The following is a 19,213-nucleotide window of genomic DNA, read 5'->3' on the forward strand; positions in this document are numbered from 1 at the left end:
GTGGTCCGGAGAGACCCGGGTTCGGTTCCCGCTAAGGGCACGTACTTCGGTTGCAGTTTGTCCCCGGCCCTGGTTGGTCGTGTGGGTGGCAGCCACTCAATGTGTCCCTTCACATCGATGTTTCTCTCTCTCTCTCCCTTCCTCTCTCTCCCTCCCACTCTATCTGTACAAAAAATGGAAAAACATCCTCGGGTGAGGATAAAAAAAAAAAAAAAAAAAAATTACCAAAAATCTGCCCTGGCTGGTGTGCTCAATGGTTAGAGCGTCGGCCTGTGGTCCAGAGAGACCTGAGTTCGGTTCCCACTAAGGGCATGTACCTCGGTTGCAGTTTATCCCTGGCCCTGGTTGGGTTGTGCTGGAGGCAGCCACTCAATGTGTCCCTTTCATGTCGATGTTTCTCTCTCTTCCTCTCTCTAGAGTCCTCCCACTCTATCTGAACAAAAAATGGAAAAATGTCCTCGGGTGAGGATAAAAAAAAAGAATTACCAAAAATCTTATGTTGAATTCTTTTTGTTTTCTTGTACCATTCCTGGAGGTACTGCAATATCAGATTGATGCATGGAGTGGATGGAGCAAGCTCCAATTCCATCTCTGTGCTCCAAAAATCCATTTAATATATTGTCCTCGGATAGAAGATGTATCAGATATTAAACTGACAAAAACAGATACTAATCTTGATCTTAGCCAAAAAGCTGAGAAATGATCTGTAGTGAATTTTTTCATATTCTTTGGTGACTGTCCAGAGAAGCAGCCCTGGCTGGTTTGGCTCAGCAGTTAGAGTATCGATCCATGAACCAAAGAGTTGTGGGTTCAATTCCAGTAAGGGCACATAAATAAATTAAATTAACTTAAAACAGATAAAATAAATTAAATTAAATTTTAAAAAAAGGAAAATAAAACAAAATAAAGAAAATAAAATTTAAAAAATAAAATAAAAAATAAAATAAGTTTAAATAAAATAAATAAAATAAATTTAAAAATAAATAAAATAAATAATAAAATAAAATAAATAAGACTAAATTAAATTAAAAATAATTAAATTAAAAAATTAAATTAAAATAAATAAAACAAAACAATAAAATAAAATAAATAAAATTAAATAAGAAATTAAATTTAAAAATAAAATAAAATAAAGAAAAGAAAAGAAAATTTATAAAATAAAATAAATACAATAAAATAAAATTAAAAATAAAATAAAACAAAACAATAAAATAAAGAAAAGAAATAAAATTAAGAAAATTAGATTAAATTAAAAATAAATTAATTAAATTAAAAAATAAGATAAATTTTAAAAATTAAATTAAATGAAAATAATATTTAAAAATAAATTAAATTAAAAAATAAAACAAAATAAGATAAATAAAATAAATTAATATAAAATAAAATAAATAAAATAAAATGAATACATTCTGTGGGTTGGGATAAATTTGTAATGACATGTATCCATCAATATAAATTTTTTTTTAAATCCTCACCAGAGGGTATGTTTTCTGTTTATCCTCAGATAGAGTGGGAGGGAGGGAGGGAGAGAGTGAGAGGGAAACATCAACGTGAGAGGACACATAGACTTGTTGCCTCCCACGTGACCCCGACCAAGACCGAGAACGAACTGAAACTAAGGTACGTGCCCTTGGCCGGAATTGAACTCGCAACTCTGGTCCATGGGCTGACGCTCCACCACTGAGCCAAACCGGCCAGGGTCATCATTACAACATTTTACAGAATAGTTTCACTGCCTTCACAGTCCTCTCTGCCCACCAACCCCTGTCAACCATTGATCTTTATACTGTCTCCACAGTTTTGCCTTTTTGGGAATCTCGTATAATTTGAATCATAGTGTGTAGTCTTTTTATATTTCGCTTATATATGCATTAAACTTTCCTCTGTATTTCATGATTTGACAGCTCTTTTCTTTTTAGCATTGCATAATAGTCCACTGTCTGGATCTACCACAGTTTTTTATCCATTCACCTACTTAAGGACATCTTGATTGCATCCAAGTTTTGGCAATTATGAATAAAGCTGCTATAAATATCTGTGTGTAGGTTTTTGTGTGGTGATAAGTTTTCAGCTCATTTGGGTAAAAAACAAGGAACATGATTGCTGATAAGAGTATGTTTAGTTTTGTTAGAAACTGACACACTGTCTGCCAAAATGGTCGTACCATTTTGCATCCCACCAGCAATGAATGAGAGTTCCTGTTGTTCCACATTCTCACCAGCATTTGGTGTTGTCTGTGTTTTCGACATTCTAATAGGTGTGTACTAGTGTCTCATTATTGTTTAATTTTTTAAATTTTTGTTTATTTATTTTTTTGGTGTCAAATCATTGTTGTTTTAATTTGCCATTCCCTTCTCACATATAATGTTGAACATCTTTTCATATACTTATTTGCCATCTATATAGCTGCTTTGGTAAGGTATCTGTTTACCAATTTTTTGCCCATTTTTTAATTGGGTAGTTTGTATCCTTAGTGTTGACTTTTAGGAACTCTCTATATTTTGGATAACAGTCACATATAGTATATATGCATGGGCTTAATTTCTGTTCCATATTCTCTCAACTTTGAGGAGCATCAATAATGTGCCTTCTGTCCTTGCAGGAGCATGAGAACCTTAGCTCCTAGGTTCTAGAGTCTGAATTTGGGTCTAAAATTCCATAGGGGCATTCAGAATGAGCTTACTCTGGCTTTGATTCTTTTTCCCTCCTAGTTTATTTGGGTCTCAGAGAAAATTTCCCCTAAATCAAAGATACAAAGTCTTGCTACCTCTTAAGGGGATGTGTGGGTGTGAAGGGGCAGGCGAGTCATAGTGTGGGCAGCTCAGAATAGCAGAACAGCACCCTGAGTTTTTTGTTTTTGTTTTTTTTTTATCCTCACCCGAGGACATTTTTCCATTTTTTTGTTCAGCTAGAGTGGGAGGAAGAGAGAGAGAGAGAGAAAAAAAACATCGACGTGAAAGGGACGCATCAAGCGGTTGCCATCCACACGTCCCAACCAGGGCCAGGACAAACTGCAACCGAGGTACATGCCCTTAGTGGGAACTGAACCCGGGTTTCTCTGGACCGTAGGCCGATGCTCTAATCACTGAGCCAAACCAGCCAGGGCAACACCTTGAGTTTTAAGCTAACAGTAACTATCACCTATCTGCCAAACAAATGGATGATGATGATGTAAGTTCTCTAAGTAGTTTGGTCATATGCTCTTTTGCAAATATAGTTATTAATTAAATACTCTTCCCTTTCAGATGTGCGTTCCAAACGGGAGTATGATGAAAGCCATGTGATTACAGCCCATCGAGTAAAGAAGGTATCCTGGCAAATTCAGAATCTGGGGCAGGCTGGCTACCTTACAGGAGGGTAGGAAGAGTGGGAAGTTTTATCTTAGATCCAGAAGGCGGCACCTGCTGTTGGACACTGTGCATCCACCATGAGGGTCTCCCACACTCTTTATACACTCCCTAGGGCATCCCTCCCACCCCCATGGTCAACAGCTTTAGTAAGCAAATATTGATTTGATTCCTTTATGTGCCAGGCACTGTTCCAGATTCTGGATATAGACCAGAGTATAAGATGCTCTTAATTCATTGTCCCTGCCCTCACGGAGCTTTTTTCTACTTAGGGAACAGACCATAAGAGAGTCTGTTCCATATCCATATACTATAACTCAAAGATAGAAGCTGCTTTCTTCCATTTCCATCTGGTTCCTTCCCATCTTCCACGTTCTTGACTTCCAGGTTCTCTCTTGCTTCCTTGGTTTTTTTCTCTGTCTTTTGGTTCAGCTTCATTTTCTCCACCTGCTGCCTATAAAGAAAACCATTGGTTTATCCCTGGTCTCCTTCACTCCTGCTAGTATACTTTCTTGCTCAGAGATTTCACCCAAGCTTCCAGCTTCAAGTATCCACGTAGTTGAGCTGTCCTGTCAGTTTTGCTTCAGAAAATTTGTCTCATAAAATTGCCACTATTATGCATTCTGACTCTGGCTTTTTCCCACGTATAACTCGACAGGGAGCATGAACCCTGGCTCGTGTATTTTTCCAGGATAACCTGGCTGCCTAACAAGCTTTCCCCAATCCAATCCATCATTATCTGTTTATTTATTTATTTTTGCCCCTGGATTTTCAATTCTCTGGCTCCCATCCTCTAGCTCTAAATGACCATTTCAGGCCTTTTTCTGCTTTTTTGTAGCCTATTCAGAGCCCCACCATGATGCATAGCCTTCAACTTCCAACTCAGCTCTCAAATCTGCATATTCTTTGATTTTGGCAGCACCTCAGCTCTGGTAAAGAGCCATTCTCTCTGTCTCAGCCTTTCAGAACCCCTTAGTCAGACTGACACCTCTTGCCTTCCCTCCCCAACATTTTGGCCAGCAGATTGCAGGCCTTCAGGGAACCTCCAGCTCAGCAGAACACAGAGCCCCTCAACTCCATGTTCACGGCCATGTCTACCTGATGCCACCTCCTTCTCCAGCCTCACCTCCAGCATGCTTCTTCTCTCAACTGACACAGCAACAGTATTGCCTTGCTGCGTTTCTTGGTTCTAAGATGCACATAACCCTCCACTCCCCATATTTTAACATTTCTGAAATTGGAATATATCCTACAATTGATTTACACTTTTAATGTGGTACTGTCTTTTCCCTCCAAAATGCATGTGGTGGACATCTGTTATTTTCTGCCTGGCACCCCCTTATCTTGAAGGGGAATTTCCCCTCTCCCTGCTCAAACCATGGGGGGGTGTAGTGGTACTCCCTAAAATAGTATCCAGACGTTGGCCACACATCAGCCAAGGATGAAAACTGAAGAAGTCAGAATTAGAATTAAAAAGGCAGCTTTTTCTGTTCTGGTGGTGGAGTTTGGAGGATGGGAGTCTGAGCATCACTGGTGGCCATGACATGGGCCCCAGGAAAAGTTGTCTGAGAAGGTGAAGTCAGCGTGCAGGAGAAGCAGAGGAGCAGTGCCTGAGAGGGAGGTCTGGGCTTTAGAGCCCTGGTTCAGATTTTCCTGGGGACCAGTTGCTCCCTGCTCTGCCTGAAGTATTGTTATATGCCAATAAGTCCCTCCTTTTATGTACATTCCTGATCATAACTGTTGTTAAATTTGTGGTGCTTCGCCCTGGCCAGTTTGGCTCAGCGGTTAGAGCATCGGCCTGCGGTCCGGAGAGACCTGGGTTCAGTTCCCGCTAAGGGCGCGTACCTCGGTTGCAGTTTGTCCCCTGCCCTGGTTGGTCGTGCGGGTGGCAGCCACTCGATGTGTCCCTTCGCGTCGATGTTTCTCTCTCTCTCTCCCTTCCTCTCTCTCCCTCCCACTCTATCTGTACAAAAAATGGAAAAATTTCCTCGGGTGAGGATTAAAAAAAAAAAAAAAAAAATTTGTGGTGCTTCTTACAACCAATGGTCTCTTAAGATCTAGGAAATAGTCTTTGCAATCCCTTGAACACACTGCTCTCTCTGAACACAGGGGTGTGTGTGCTTTGCTCATCACTGTATCCTGGATGCTCTATCTGGTCCCTGGCATTGGGTTGGTACTCAGTACCTATCGGTTGATTAAAGTAAACGACTGGAAGCTGTTCCTTCTGCCTCCAGCTCTTGTCCATCTGGCAAATTTCCACTTGCTTTTGCAGTCTCATCTCAAATGCCTTCTGCCCTGTGTGCCTTTCTGAGTCCTTCAGACCAACTCAGGCAATTTCCCTAAAAACAAAACAAAACAAAACAAAAAAAACAACTCTGTATTTCAGAACCTAGTACAGTGTAAGTACAAAGTAGGTCCTAAATGAATGTTTACTGAATAAACGAACAAATGTCCAGTCACACCTCTCCCTGCTCTCCTACCTGCTCCAGCCTCTGTGGACTATTTCTACCTTTCCCTTTGCTCATGCTCTTTTCCACATCCAGAACTCCCCTTTCCTCATTATCACCTGTCTAAATCCTGCTCATCCTCTGAGCACTGTCAGTCTGCTAATTCCTTTAGATGGGTACGATTTCTCCCCTTTGAGTTCCAGAGAACTTCCCTGGTCTGTATCTGCATGGGCCTTACCTCCCTGCCTGGTGGCAGAGTAGATGTGCACTAGTCCTATCCCACCTGCGGGTCCTCTGTCAGGGCCTCTGTCAGCCAGACAGGTCGCAAGGGACAGAGTCAGGCTCAGGTTCCCCTGAGCACTGAGAACCAATGAGGACTAACCTCTGGGCTGCCACTCAGCCAGGCCTTCTGGAACCGTGGAACACCGTGTGGGATCCTAGGCAAGTCTGGTTCTGTGAGAGCTCATTCCCTTCTTGGCAGAAGGCACCCGTTGTTCCTACCCCTGTGGTCCACCATGATGGTGACTCATCTACTCCCTGACTATTCTTCATGACCTCATGGGCCTATTAGCCCATTCCTTCCTTTAACCATATTTATGGCCTAACATTCCAGGCATTGTTTTAGAAATTTGACTATAAAAGGACAAATGTTCCTGCTTTCACAGAGCTCACATTTGAGCCTACAGTTGGACTCATTTTATCTGCTTGCTTATGACTTCTGCTTATTCAAATCTTCTGCTTACTGTCTTCTTACAGGGGAATTTGGCTTTGACCACTATGGGCAACCAATTGCCCCCCAGAGAGAGGATATGTTAGTTCAGTTGGTGGGTCAGTAGGCCAGGTGTTCTTTGGCCAGGCACTTATTTCTGGTCCTGTCAACTGTGGTTAGCTTTCACAGCAGGGGATGTGGGTGTGGAAGATCCTTGGATTTAGTAGACTTTTCAGTTAACTCTCAGTGCTCTGCCCATATTTAGTCAGGAAAACAGGCAGAGTCCTACCTCCAGCTCCTCCTGGTGCTGGTGTGCAGAGAATATTTGCTTAACTGAACCCACCTGCCAACAGACTTCTCTTGTGGTTTCTTTAGATGGCAAATGAATATCTTATCCCAGCGTCTGTGGATCTAGAGTGTGTAAAGTACTGTGTGGTGTATGATAACAATACCAGGTCCCTGGGGATAATCCTAAAAAATGAAGATGATGACAACTCTGACAGTAGTGGAAAAGGTAGGTTTTTACACAAGAAAAATAGTTAACAGTTATTGAACACTTTGCCACATTCTAGGAGCCATGCCAAGTGCTCTGCCTCAGCTCTTGCAGTTTGCAGAACATCCCTGTGAGGATGGCAATATGAAGAACTAAGAAAGATCTGAGATTTTTCTTTCCTTGCAAGATGACAAATGAGCCTGCCACTGTTTGCAGAGTTGCTGGCCGAAGACATGAAGCTCCTGGGTCAGAGACAAAGGACTTTATTATTCAGAGCAGTAAAAGTAACCAGAATGTCATTATTTACCTGCACTGGTGCCCAAGCCCCAGTTCTCATAGGGTGACATGAAGAGGGCCAAGTACACCTATTCACGTTGTGTGTTATATTGTAGAAGAACTCTGAGCTTAGGGGGCCCAAATCTTTTATTATTTTATTTTTTAACTCATCTTTATTGTTGAATGTATTACAGATGTTTCTCCCTTGTTTCCCCATTGACCCCCTCCTCCCCAATCCTGCACCCCTTCTGCCTTCCCCACACTATGGTCGATGTCCATTGGTTATGCATATATGCATTGAAGTTCTTTGGTTTATCTCATCCCGCCCTCCCTCCCCCCTTCCCTTTGAGGTACATCAGTCTAACAACCAATTTGTACTTCTTAATTCCTTCATCTTTTTCACCCATCCCTCCAGCCCCCACCCTTCTGGCAAGCAACAAAAAGTTCTCTGTATCTATGAGTCTGTTTCTGTTCTGCTTGCTCATTTTGTTTGTAGATAATTGTTGATAGATATGTATTAATTGCCATTTTATTGTTCCTATTTTTGTTATTCTTCGCCTTCAAGAAGACCCTTCAGCATTTCATGTAATACGGTTTGGTGGTGATGAATTCCTTTAGCTTTTTCTTGTCTGGGAAACTCTTGATATGTCCACCAGTTCTAAATGATAGCTTTGCAGGATAGAGTCATCTTGGTTGTAGGTTATTGCTTTTCATCACCTTGAATATCTCTTGCCACTTCTTTCTGGCCTGCAAAGTTTCTTTTGAGAAATCAGCTGACAGTCTTATGGGAGCACCTTTGTAGGTAATGAACTGCTTTTCTCTTGCTGCTTTTAAGATTCTCTCTTTGTATTTAACCTTTGGCATTTTGATGATGATGTGTCTTGGTGTGGACCTCTTTGGGTTCAACTTGTTTAGGACTCTCTCTCTGCTTCCTGGACTTGTATAACTGTTTTCTTGACCAAGTCAGGGAAGTTTTCTGTCATTATTGTTTCAAATAGGTTTTCAATTTCTTGCTCTCTCTCTTCTCCTTCAGGCACCCCTATGATGTGAGTGTTGGCATGCTTGAAGTCCCAGAGGCTCCTTACACTATCCTCATTTTTTTGGATTCTCTTTTTTTGTGTTTTTGTTTTTGTTTTTCTGTTCTGGTTGGGTGTTTTCTATTTTCTTATATTCCAAATCTATGGTTTGCTTCTTGGCTTTACCTACTCTATTATTGATTCCCTGTAAATTATTCTATATTTCAGTTAGTGTATTCTTAATTTCTGACTGGTCCTTTATTATATTGTTGATGTTTTCACTAAGTTCCTCGGAGGTCTCCTTAAGTTCCTTGAAGATCTCACTATGTTCCTTAAATGTCTCACCAAGTTTCTTGAGCAACCTTATAACCTGTTTTCTGAACTCTGTATCTGATGATTGCTTATCTCCATTTTGTTTAATTCTTTTCCTGGAGTTTTGTTCTTTTCTTTCATTTGGGACATGTTTCTTTGTTTCCTTGTTTTAGCTGCTTTTCTGTGATTATTTCTAGTTGTTGTTTTTTTTATCCTCACCCCGAGGGCATTTTCCCATATTTTTTATTCAGAGAGAGTGGGAGGGAGAGAAAGGAAGAGAGAAAGAAACATTGATGTGAAAGGGACACATCGAGTGGCTGCCACCCGCACGACCAATGATGGCCAGGGACAAACTGCAACTGAGGTACATGCCCTTAGCGGGAACTGAACCCTGGTCTCTCTGGACTGCAGGCCAACGCTCTAACCACTGAGCCAAACCAGCCAGGACTGTGATTGTTTCTATGTATTAGGCAGAGTTGCTATGTCTCCTAGGCTTTGTAGGGTGGCCTATTGTTGTAGGTGTCCTGTAGGATCCAGTGGCACAGTCTCCCTGATCACCCCAGTTGGGCCCTCAAGGTGCACCCCTAGTGTGGACTGTACACCCTTCTGTTGTATTTGAGTCTTGATTGCTGTTGGCACATCAATGGGAGGGATTTACTCAGGCTGATCAGCTGCAAGGACTGGCTGTGCCTACTGACCACTGGCCTCTGATTGCCTTGGAGGATCTGCTGTGTAGGGGCCCACCCCATAGAGTAAGACTTACTTCAGCAGGGCTCTGAGTCCACTCACTGAGTGTGTCATATGTGTAGGTGGTTGGATGGTGGTGTTGTGATGTGGTCTGAAGCTGTTCACTGGGTGTGCTGGCTCCGGGGCAAGGTCAGCCACTGCCTGTGTTCTATCCGGGGCCATCCGGCATAAACTACAACATGATCTGCAGATGGCTGCTTCTTGTGCTGGGCTTGGAGGTGTCCAGGAAAAGCCAAATTGTGAATCAAGGCTGCCTGCTTCTAGTGCCAGGCCTGGAGCCATTTAACAAGAGGTATGGGGCTTGTTGAGGCCAGATGCTGCTTGTTTGAGAGATTTTAGGAAACTGAAGCAGGTTCCAAGACAGGCCAATCTTATGGTAAACTTTGGAAACAGCTTGGGTGGGCCCAAAAGTTGGGTAGGGCATGGCCTCAGGGAATCACCAGGGCAGGTCCAAAAGTGTGAGCCAGGTTGGTGGAGTCCCAGATTTGGCAGGCAGTCTGCCTGCCCTATGGGGGAAGGGCTCACTAAAGGAACAATGGCCTCTGCCAGCACATCTGTCCAGGAGAAAGCTGCCCCTCCAGGCCTTGTCCAGAGGCCAAACAGCTCAGTTCTTCCCTGTTCTCTGGTGCCTCTCAAGCTGCCTTTTCTCCGAGCTCAGAGGGAGCAAGTTTGAGTAATTCTGTGCGCAGGCCCTTTAAGAGGAGCTGTCTGGGGCTCCCGCAGCCGCAGCCTCCCTCAGCCTCAGTTCCCACTGGTTTTCTAGCCAGATGTTATGGGGACTTTTCTTCCTGGCTCTGGGACCCTGAGCTGGGCGCCTGGTGTGGGACGGGGACCCCTCACTCCTCAGGGAGGACCTTCCCAGCTGAGGTGTCCCTCCTGATTTTTGTCCACCACATGTGGGTGTGGGACCCACCCATTCGCACCTCCGCCTCTCCTACCGGTCTCCATGTGGCAGCTGCTTTAATTTCATAGTTTTAGGACTTCCATTCAGCTCTATTTCAGGCAGTTCTGAATGATGGTTGTGCTGTAGTTTCATTGTAATTTTGATGTGGTTGTGGGAGGAGGCGATACCATGGTTCCCTATGCTGCCATCTTGACCAGAAGTCTATTTTATTATATTTATTTAATTTAATTAATTTATTTTATTATTTAATTTATTTTATGTATTTTAATTTATTTTATATATTTAATTTAAATTTAATTTATTCTATGTGTTTTATTTATTTCACTTATTTATTTTATGTATTTTAAATTTTTATTTAATTTATTTTAATTATTTAATTATTTAATTTTATTTTAATTTATTTTATGTATTTTATTATTTTTTTATCTTCACCCAAGGACATTTTTGCATTTATCTTCAGATAGAGCAGGATGGAGCGAGGAAGGAAGATCGAGAGAAACATCCATGTGAGAGAGACACATCTTGTGGTTGCCACTCACATGAGGCCAACTGGGGCTGGGGAAAAACTGCAACTGAGGTAGGTGCCCTGGGTGGGAACCGAACCTGTGCCTTTCTGGTCAGCTGGCCTACTCTCTAACTGTTGAGCCAAACCAGCCAGGGCCTGAATCTTTTATAATGGGCAGAAAGCCTGCCCATCCTTGGCTCTGGAGGGAAAATTTGTGTCTGTGTTTCAAGGCTATTGGTTATACAAATATCCTTGAAAAGCCAGTGTCTTATAAAAGGACATGTGGAGATGTGAGAGACCATGGAGAATTGTCTCCTAATAGGTAACATCCCCATTATATAGATGGGGAAATTAGCGCTCAGAAAGGCAAAGGAATTTACCCAAGATTTCACACCTAGTAAATTAGTTATCTAGTATCATGTAGCAAATTACCTCCAAACTCAGTAGCTTGATGTAACAAACATTACTTTTCTTATAGTTTCTGTGGGTCCAGGATTCAGGAGCTGCTTAGCTGTCAGGTTCTGATACAAAGTCTGTCCTGAGGTTGTAGTCAAGATGTCAGTCAGGGCTGCTGTCATTGGAAGGTCTGACTGGGCCAGGATGACCTGTATCTGAGATGACTCTCACATAGTCATATCCAGGAGGCCTCAGTTTCATCCTGACTGTTGGCAGGACACCTCAGTTTCTCACCATATAGACCACCCCACAGGGCTGCTTGCATGGCCTCACAACATGGCAGCTGGTTGCCCCAAACCCCCCAAAGTAAGTGATCAGAGAGAGAGAGAAAGGGAAAGCCACATGCCTTTATGACTTAGTCTTGGGGCTTATACGCAGTCACTTCTGCCATATTCTATCCATTAGAAGGAAGTCACTGAGTACAGTCCACTCTCAGATGGAGGGGAATTAGACTCAACCTTTTAAAGGAGGCATTTGAAAGAATTTGTGGACTTTTTTTTTATACCACATCTAGTAAATTGTGGGGCCAGGATTCAAACTCAGGCAGTTTGACTCTGTCCAGTTTCCTAGGGCCTTGGTAATGATGTTGGAGAACCCTGCAAAGTCACTCCATCCCTGAGCCAGAACATTTAAATGTGGTTGGTTCTAACCTGGTTTAATGATTCTCCATAGCATTCTCCATTCAGCACCCAAAGCAGGGTTGGGCTGCCAACCCTGCCTGTTGGCATGGGGCTCTGCTGTTTGTGGCTCAGTCACTGAAATGTGTGGATGGTTCTGTGGGCTGGAGCATTCACACCAATGGTCACTGGGTGGCACTAGGCTTCCATCTTTGTTTCATTTTAAAAAAAATCCTCACCCAAGGGTATTTTTCATTGATTTTTAGATGGAGTGGAAGATAGGGAGGGAGAAGGGGAGAAAGAGAGAGAAACATTGATGCAAGAGATACACATTGATTGATTGACTCCTGCACGACCCCAACCAGGGCCAGGGATTGAACCTACAACCCAGGTACGTGCCCTTGACTGGAAATCAAACCCATGGCCCCTTGGTCTGTGGGTTGACACTCTAATCACTGAGCCAAACTGGCCAAGGCATAGGCTTCTACCTTTAATAAAACCAGGCTTCCCAGGAGGTCCTTAGTCAGAAAATTATACCCTCATCCCAAAGCTCATCTTGCTGGGCTCTGGTCAGAAGTTCCTGGGATTGCAGGCTAAGCCCTGAAACCCTGGAAATCAGTGGGCAATAAATATATCCCCTTCTACATCCTATAACTGACCTCACTGTGCTATGGAGGCCCCTGTTCTCATTGAGTAGGAAACCACAATCACTGAAAACAACAGCAACACAACAAAAACAAAAACCACCATTCACACACCTTGCCCACTCAAGGCAACTTTTCTCCTTTAAAGTGGCATCTTTGCCCTGCCGGTTTGGCACAGCGGTTAGAGCGTCGGCCTGCGGTCCTGAGAGACCCGGGTTCGGTTCCCGCTAAGGGCACGTACCTCGGTTGCAGTTTGTCCCTGGCCCTGGTCGGTTGTGCGGGTGGCAGCCACTCGATGTATTCCTTTCACGTCGATGTTTCTCTCTCTCTCTGTTCCTCTCTCTCCCTCCCACTCTACCTGAACAAAAAATGGAAGAATGTCCTCAGGTGAGGATAAAAATAAATAAATAAAGTGGCATCTTTTAGGTAAATGCAGAGTCTTTTGGGTAAAAGACCATTTCAAGCTTTCTCTCACCATCTCCTTTTCCTTTCCACAGTTATGCACCTGACTCCGCAGGAAGTCTGGGCATGGGGGAGCCTTCGTCACATTCTAGAAGCAGGTGTTGGTCTCTGTATAGTACTTTTCTCTTGGCCTCTGGAAGAGGTGCAGCTTAGCCTGTATGGCCGTTGGCCATGAGCAACATGTTGTAGCCAAAATGTCCATATCTACTGTAAGTCATGAGTGGTTCCCTCCATGTTGGCAGTGCATGGTGCTGGCTCCTTGGGAACTGAGCCATGTGCCCTCCTATCCAGGCTCCCCCTGACCTTCCACATGTGCTCCTGATCCTTGGGCCTGCTGCGGCTTCCAGTGTTAGATTAACCACTCCCCAACTCTGCTGTGAGAGTCTCAGAAGCCTAGTGGGAAATGGGACACAGCTGTTTTTAACAGCCCCCCCCCCCAAGCCAGCTGGGTGTCTTCTTAGGGACCCAGGAAGTATCTTCCCTTGTTTTGGCCTTTGGATGCTCTCTGTCAGCTCCTTTTAGCATGTAAGGGGCAGGCAGCCCCTTTCTTCTATGAGCAACATTTCCCTTACATTAAATCATCATTACTTGCAACACGTGGATTATAGATCCCCACAATGGTCTCATGATATGTGTGGGTGGAGTTCCTTGGGCCAAGACATTTACATCAATTGTGAAAGGAAGCTTTGGGAATTTTGGGATTCATTTTCTCCTCCCTCAGCAAAGTCTGATTTTCAAGACAGTTGTTTGGCTAAGGACTTCAAATAATTTAACTTAAAGCTCAGGTTGAGTGGTGACTCCCTTTTACTGAGTGGTCACCCACCTCCCTCTGAAGCAGTAGATGCCCCAGTTCAAGGTATGAGAAACCTCATGTTGATGGAGACCTCAGGAGTAATGGGAATAGAAATGAACAAATTTAATGTTTCAAAAACGTTAACCTCATTACGTCCTTGGCTGGATAACCTGGGCCCTGGGATGTTCTCATGGCTTTCTGCCTGAGTCTCTAATTGTCTTCTGCAAATTGGCCTCCCTCCATCTCTGACCCCATTGCCCCTGTGTGCGAACCTCCAGCTGGTCATGTGACATTGGCAGAGGAGCAGCTGTCTGATTTAAAGGCAGTAGCTCTGTAGCCTTGGACTCTCTTCCTAACTACCTGAGCCCTCTGACTGGACCCCTCATTACAGAGTCCTTGCTCAAGAGGGAGATGGGGCTGGGAGACCCAGGGCTTTCTGACTTCCAAGTCAGGACCTCAGGGGTGGGATTTGGCTCCTGTCTCGCCAGCTGCACGTTCTCTCCTGGCCTTGCTATGTTCTTCAGGCTCTTCCCCCAAATACATTTTCTCTAGATGGGTCTCAGGCCACGTTTTTTCCTCAGCAGCCCCTGTTGGAATTGGCTTTCTCTCCTTGGACAAAGGTTCACTATAGCTGTCAGAGTCCATGCCCTTCCTTTTCTCCTTCTAGCTAGCTTTCCAGAGCCTGCTGCACAGTATTTCTCTTTTGGGGTTAGATGCTGGCCTTAGACTATCTTGGCTTAGCCTTAATCATGTAAACTTCCTATCCCACACTTCTAATCTGCATACAGTCTAATAGTGATTCTAGAGGCCAGTGAAAGCATTTTATTATTTTTAATAGTATTACTCTAATGTTAATTTCTTTTCTTTTTAAAATATGTTTTTATTGATTTTTTACAGAGAGAGGAAGGGGGAGAGATAGAAACATCCATTAGCTGCCTCCTGCACACCCCCTACTGCAACCTGGGTATGTGCCCTAACTTGGAATCAAACCGGGACCTCTCAGTCTATGGGTCGACACCAGCCAGATGACATCAATTTAATCTAAAATGCTTTCATTGGCCTGGCTGGTGTGGCTCAGTGGATTGAGCATCGTCCCATGCACCAAGAGGTCGCTGGTTCAATTCCCGGTTGGGACACATGCCCATGTTATAGGCCTGATCCCCAGTGGGGGGTATGCAGGAGGCGGTCAATCGATTTTCTCCCATCGATGTTTCTTTTTATTTTCTTTTTATCCTCACCTGAGGACATTTCAGATAGAGAAGGAGGAAGAGAGAGAGAGAGAAACATCAACTGGTTGCCACCCACCCGGGCCAGGGACAAACTGCAACTGAGGTATGTGCCCTTAGTGGGAACCGAACCCGGGTCTCTCTGGTCCACAAGCCGATGCTGAGCCCAACCGGCCAGGGCTCTCATCAATGTTTCTCTCTCTCTCTCCCTCTCACTTCCTCTCTCTCTCAAATCAATAAAGAAAATAAATTTTTTAGAAAATTGATGTCAAAACCACAATGAGATACCACTTTATACCCACTAGGATGGCCAAAATAAAAAAGGCAAGTTTTGACCAGGATATGGAAAAATTTGGACACTCATACACTGCTGGTTGGAATGTAAAATGGTGCAGTCGCTGTGGAAAACAGTTTGGTGCTTTCCTCAAAAGTTAGATGTAGAGTTATTATATGGGCCAGCAATTTCACTCCTAAATATATATCCAAGAGGAATGAAAACATGTGCACACAAACTTGCACATGAATGTTTATAGCAGCATTATTTCTAATTGCCAAAAAAAAGTGGAAACAGCCCAATAGATGAATGGGTAAATAAAAGGTGGTAGAGCCACACAATAGAATATTCTTCAGCTATAAAAAGGAATGAAGCCCTGCTGGTGTTGCTCAGTGGTTGAGCATCAACACTTGTACCAAGAGGTCACTGGTTCAATTCCTGGTCAGGGCACATGCCCAGGTTGTGGGCCAAATCCCCAATGGGGGGCATGCAGGAGGTGGTCAGTTGATTTTCTCTCTCATCAATGTTTCTAACTCTCCCTTCCTCTCTCTTTAAAATCAATAAAGAAAATGAATAAATAAAAAGGAATGAAGTGCTGACACGTGCTACAACATAGATGAACTTTGAAAACATTATGCTGAGTGAAAGAGTATGTGACATACTGTATGATTCCATTTATATGAAATGTTCAGAATAAGTAAATTCATAGAGAGAAGTTAGATTAGCAGTTATCAAGACTGGGTGTTTAGGGGGAAATGAGGAGTGAGCCCTCTAACTGGTACAGGGTTTCTTGGGTGATGAAAATGTTCTAAAATTGTGGTGATGGTTATACAACTCTGTGACTATACTAAAAACTATTGAATTGTACACTAGCTGTAACATGTACAAATAGGTGACTTATATGGTATACAACATGTGGTATACAATATATGATATTATATATATTTACAGAAAAACAAAGATTAACTTTCTTGGTGGTAAGTTGCTTTTGAATTTTAATGGTATCCCTGGCCGGTTTGGCTCAGTGGTTAGCGTGTCAGCCTGCAGACCAGGGAGTTCCGGATTTGGTTCTCCCTAAGGGCACGTACCTTGGTTGCAGTTTGTCCCCGGTCCTGGTTGGGGTCATGTGGGTGGCAACCAGTTGATGTTTCTCTCTCACATTGATGTTTCTCTCTCACATCGATGTTTCTCTCTCTCTCTCCTCCCCTCTCTCCCTCCTGCTCTATCTGAAGATAAATGCAAAAAAAAAAAAAATGATGTCCTTGGGTAAGGATAAAAAATAAATTTTTAATTGTAACACCCATCTCAATACTTGCTTCAGCTTCCTAGATAATTGCTTTTCAGAATAAAATAGCCATTCATTGGAGCTTTAGACCATATAAGGCCCGAGAAATCAATACCAGCTAACATCACACGCCTGACCAAATTAGCCTGACCAAATATAGCAGGCTAATTTTTAAGTTAATAATTTTGTATGGTCTGCAAATAATGTTATAAATATCCAAATGGCCCTTGGCAGAAAAAAGTTCCCCACCCTTGCCTAGACAAATGGTGGACATACAGGAGACATTCATTTTTTTTTAAAATCTCCACTCTTAGAACTGGTGCTCGGAGCTGCTGTTGAGTGTGGCAGAGCCATAGCCCACCTCACCCGCAACCCCATCCTCATCCTGAAAGGGGGCTACGAGTGCTTCTCCGCCATGTACCACTTCTTCCGGACGCAGAAGATCATCTGGATGCCACAAGTAAGGCAGGGTGCTGAGCACAGGCAGGCTCGGATGGGAGCACGGCTTTCCATTGAGGACTGCAGAGTGGGGAGCAGGGTAGGAGAAAGAGAAGGAGACATACAACATGGAAAAGATAGAAGAAATATTGAAGACTGGGCTTGGGAAAAGAACTTGGGGTAGCAAGGAGGTCCCATCCAAGATTATGAATTTAAAATAGTCAGATTTGGGCAAAAGCCAACATGGTGTTTAAGAGATGGGTCCTGTTCAGAGGTCGGGTCCCAGAGGAATTCTGGATGGTAGGTTGCAGTCAAAGTCAGATGGGTAGGGATGGGTGTCATGATTGGAGGTTGCCTCAACTTTCTTAGCTTTTGGATCCAGAGGAGACAAAAGGGTGAGAAAGCAGTCCCTGCCTTTGAGAAGTTCTCGTCTAGTAGGGGAAACAAGTGGTATGGCCAAGGGACCCACCAGGTAGAGCCCAGAGGAGAGGCACTTCCTTCTGGAGCCACACCTGAATGGTGAGGAGCTTGAGAGGAAGAGGGGGGAGGGCATATAAAGGCAAGCATTGGATGGCAGTGATTGGCAGGCAAGGACCTGCCCTAGGGGGCATTTGTGCAGTACCTGGTTTATTGAGGAGTCTAACTGCAGTGGAATGTAAACATGCAAGGGTTTCATTCTTTTCAATAATTGCCTTTAGCTGTGCTCTCATTTTTGTCCTTAGCACCATCTTGGGCAGACTCATACTTTCTGGCCACTTTGAATTATGAAAAATTTTGATTTAGACATATTATAAAACGATTGGGGAAATGTGCATATTAACTGGATATTTGATGATAGTAAGGAATTATTATATAGGGTAGGGTAAAAGTAGGTTAACAGTTGTTTGTATGGAAAATTATACAATAACTAATAAATAATAATACAAGAATAAACTCTGTTTTGCACAGAGTTTAAACCTGTAAACCTATTTTTTGCCCCACCCTATATTTCTTTAAATTGTGATGACATTATTATAGTTATATTAAAAATATGAGCTCATATCTTTTAGAGAAACATAATTAAATATTTATGGGTAAAGTAATATGATGTCTGGGATTTCCTTCAAAATAATCCAGGGTAGGTTGAGAAGTCAGCATAAATGAAACAAAATTGGCCATTAGTTGATATTGTGTTCAGAGGGATGATAGATCCAGGGGTTTATTACACTATGCTCTCTACTTTTGTGTATTTCTTAAATAATTTTTTTTGTGTTAATCCTCACCTGAGGATATTTTTTCCATTGATTTTTAGAGCGTGGAAGTGTGGGAACAAGGGAGGGGGAGAGAGAGAGAGAGAGAGAAAGAGAGAAAGAGAAACATTGATGTGAAAGAGATACATCAATTGGTTGCCTCCCACGTGTACCCCAGCCAGGCAGGGGATTGAACCTGCAACCCAGGTATGTGCCCTTGACTGGGAATCGACTTTGTGAGGGCCGACACTCGACCCACTAAGCACACTAGTCAGGGCTGAAATAATTTTTTAAATGGGAGTAAGAACAATCAGTCTAATGTAAGTTAGGCTAGTTTAACATTCCAATCTCAAACCAAATCTCATCTCTTCCCACACCTCTGAGCTGGGCTGCCTTGGGTTTGCTAGGGGCTGGGAGTGGGGAGGGGTGTGGGCTAGCTTCAAGGACGCCTCCTCTCTTCAAGGCCGGGCCCCTTTGGTGCTGAGGGTCCAGAGTGGGGCCTGTCTTGTGTGACTGGCTGCTGTCAGTGGAGGGGAGGTGCCTTTTCACTCTGACCGTACTTGGTTCTGTGTGCTGCCTTTGCTGCCGGTTTTCTTAGGGTTCTGTTCAGGGGCCCTGTCTATTACTGAGGATCCCTCAGAGAGAGAGAGCCAGCTGAGAATTTATGCTAGGAATACCCCTAATTCCCTTCCTTTCCCCTGGTAGCCCATGACCCCCCACTGCATCTTTACTCTTTCACACGAATCCTCGAATGGGCCACAGGGAGTGTGATGATGGGAAAAGATGCCCAGGCAGACCTCACTGCATCCCCTCCTTGCCTTACTGACTTGGCAGCTCCAGCCAACCTGTGAAAAGGCAGGGATCTGAGGTCATACCTGTTCCCAAATCTAGGATATTCATGTCAAGCTCTCCAAAGGACTACCTTCTCTCTTTCCACAGAGGTTCTTGCAGACACTCCTCCTTGCTCCTAGAAGAGCACCCCTTACTGGCTTTGCAGTGTTTGAAGGTAGTATTTCTCTGCAAACGTGACACT

At 43.5% G+C, this 19,213-nt stretch overlaps 1 protein-coding gene and 1 non-coding gene across 2 annotated transcripts in view; one reads left to right on the forward strand and one right to left on the reverse strand.

Moving 5' to 3' along the window:
• STYXL1 (serine/threonine/tyrosine interacting like 1) overlaps window positions 1–19,213 on the forward strand; it is a 59,432-nt gene that overhangs the window by 14,812 nt on the left and 25,407 nt on the right. Inside the window, exons 2-4 of the mRNA XM_036280258.1 lie at window positions 3,246–3,307; window positions 6,879–7,017; window positions 16,828–16,973. Coding sequence (XP_036136151.1) covers window positions 3,246–3,307; window positions 6,879–7,017; window positions 16,828–16,973 — 347 coding nt within the window. The remainder of the gene's footprint in view (window positions 1–3,245; window positions 3,308–6,878; window positions 7,018–16,827; window positions 16,974–19,213) is intronic.
• Window positions 514–704, reverse strand: LOC118643065. The gene has a single exon (XR_004961948.1). It is a non-coding gene; the product is annotated as a U2 spliceosomal RNA (small nuclear RNA).

This window comes from Molossus molossus, unplaced genomic scaffold (genome assembly GCF_014108415.1).
Source record: "Molossus molossus isolate mMolMol1 unplaced genomic scaffold, mMolMol1.p scaffold_m16_p_3, whole genome shotgun sequence".
NCBI classification, from domain to species: domain Eukaryota; kingdom Metazoa; phylum Chordata; class Mammalia; order Chiroptera; family Molossidae; genus Molossus; species Molossus molossus.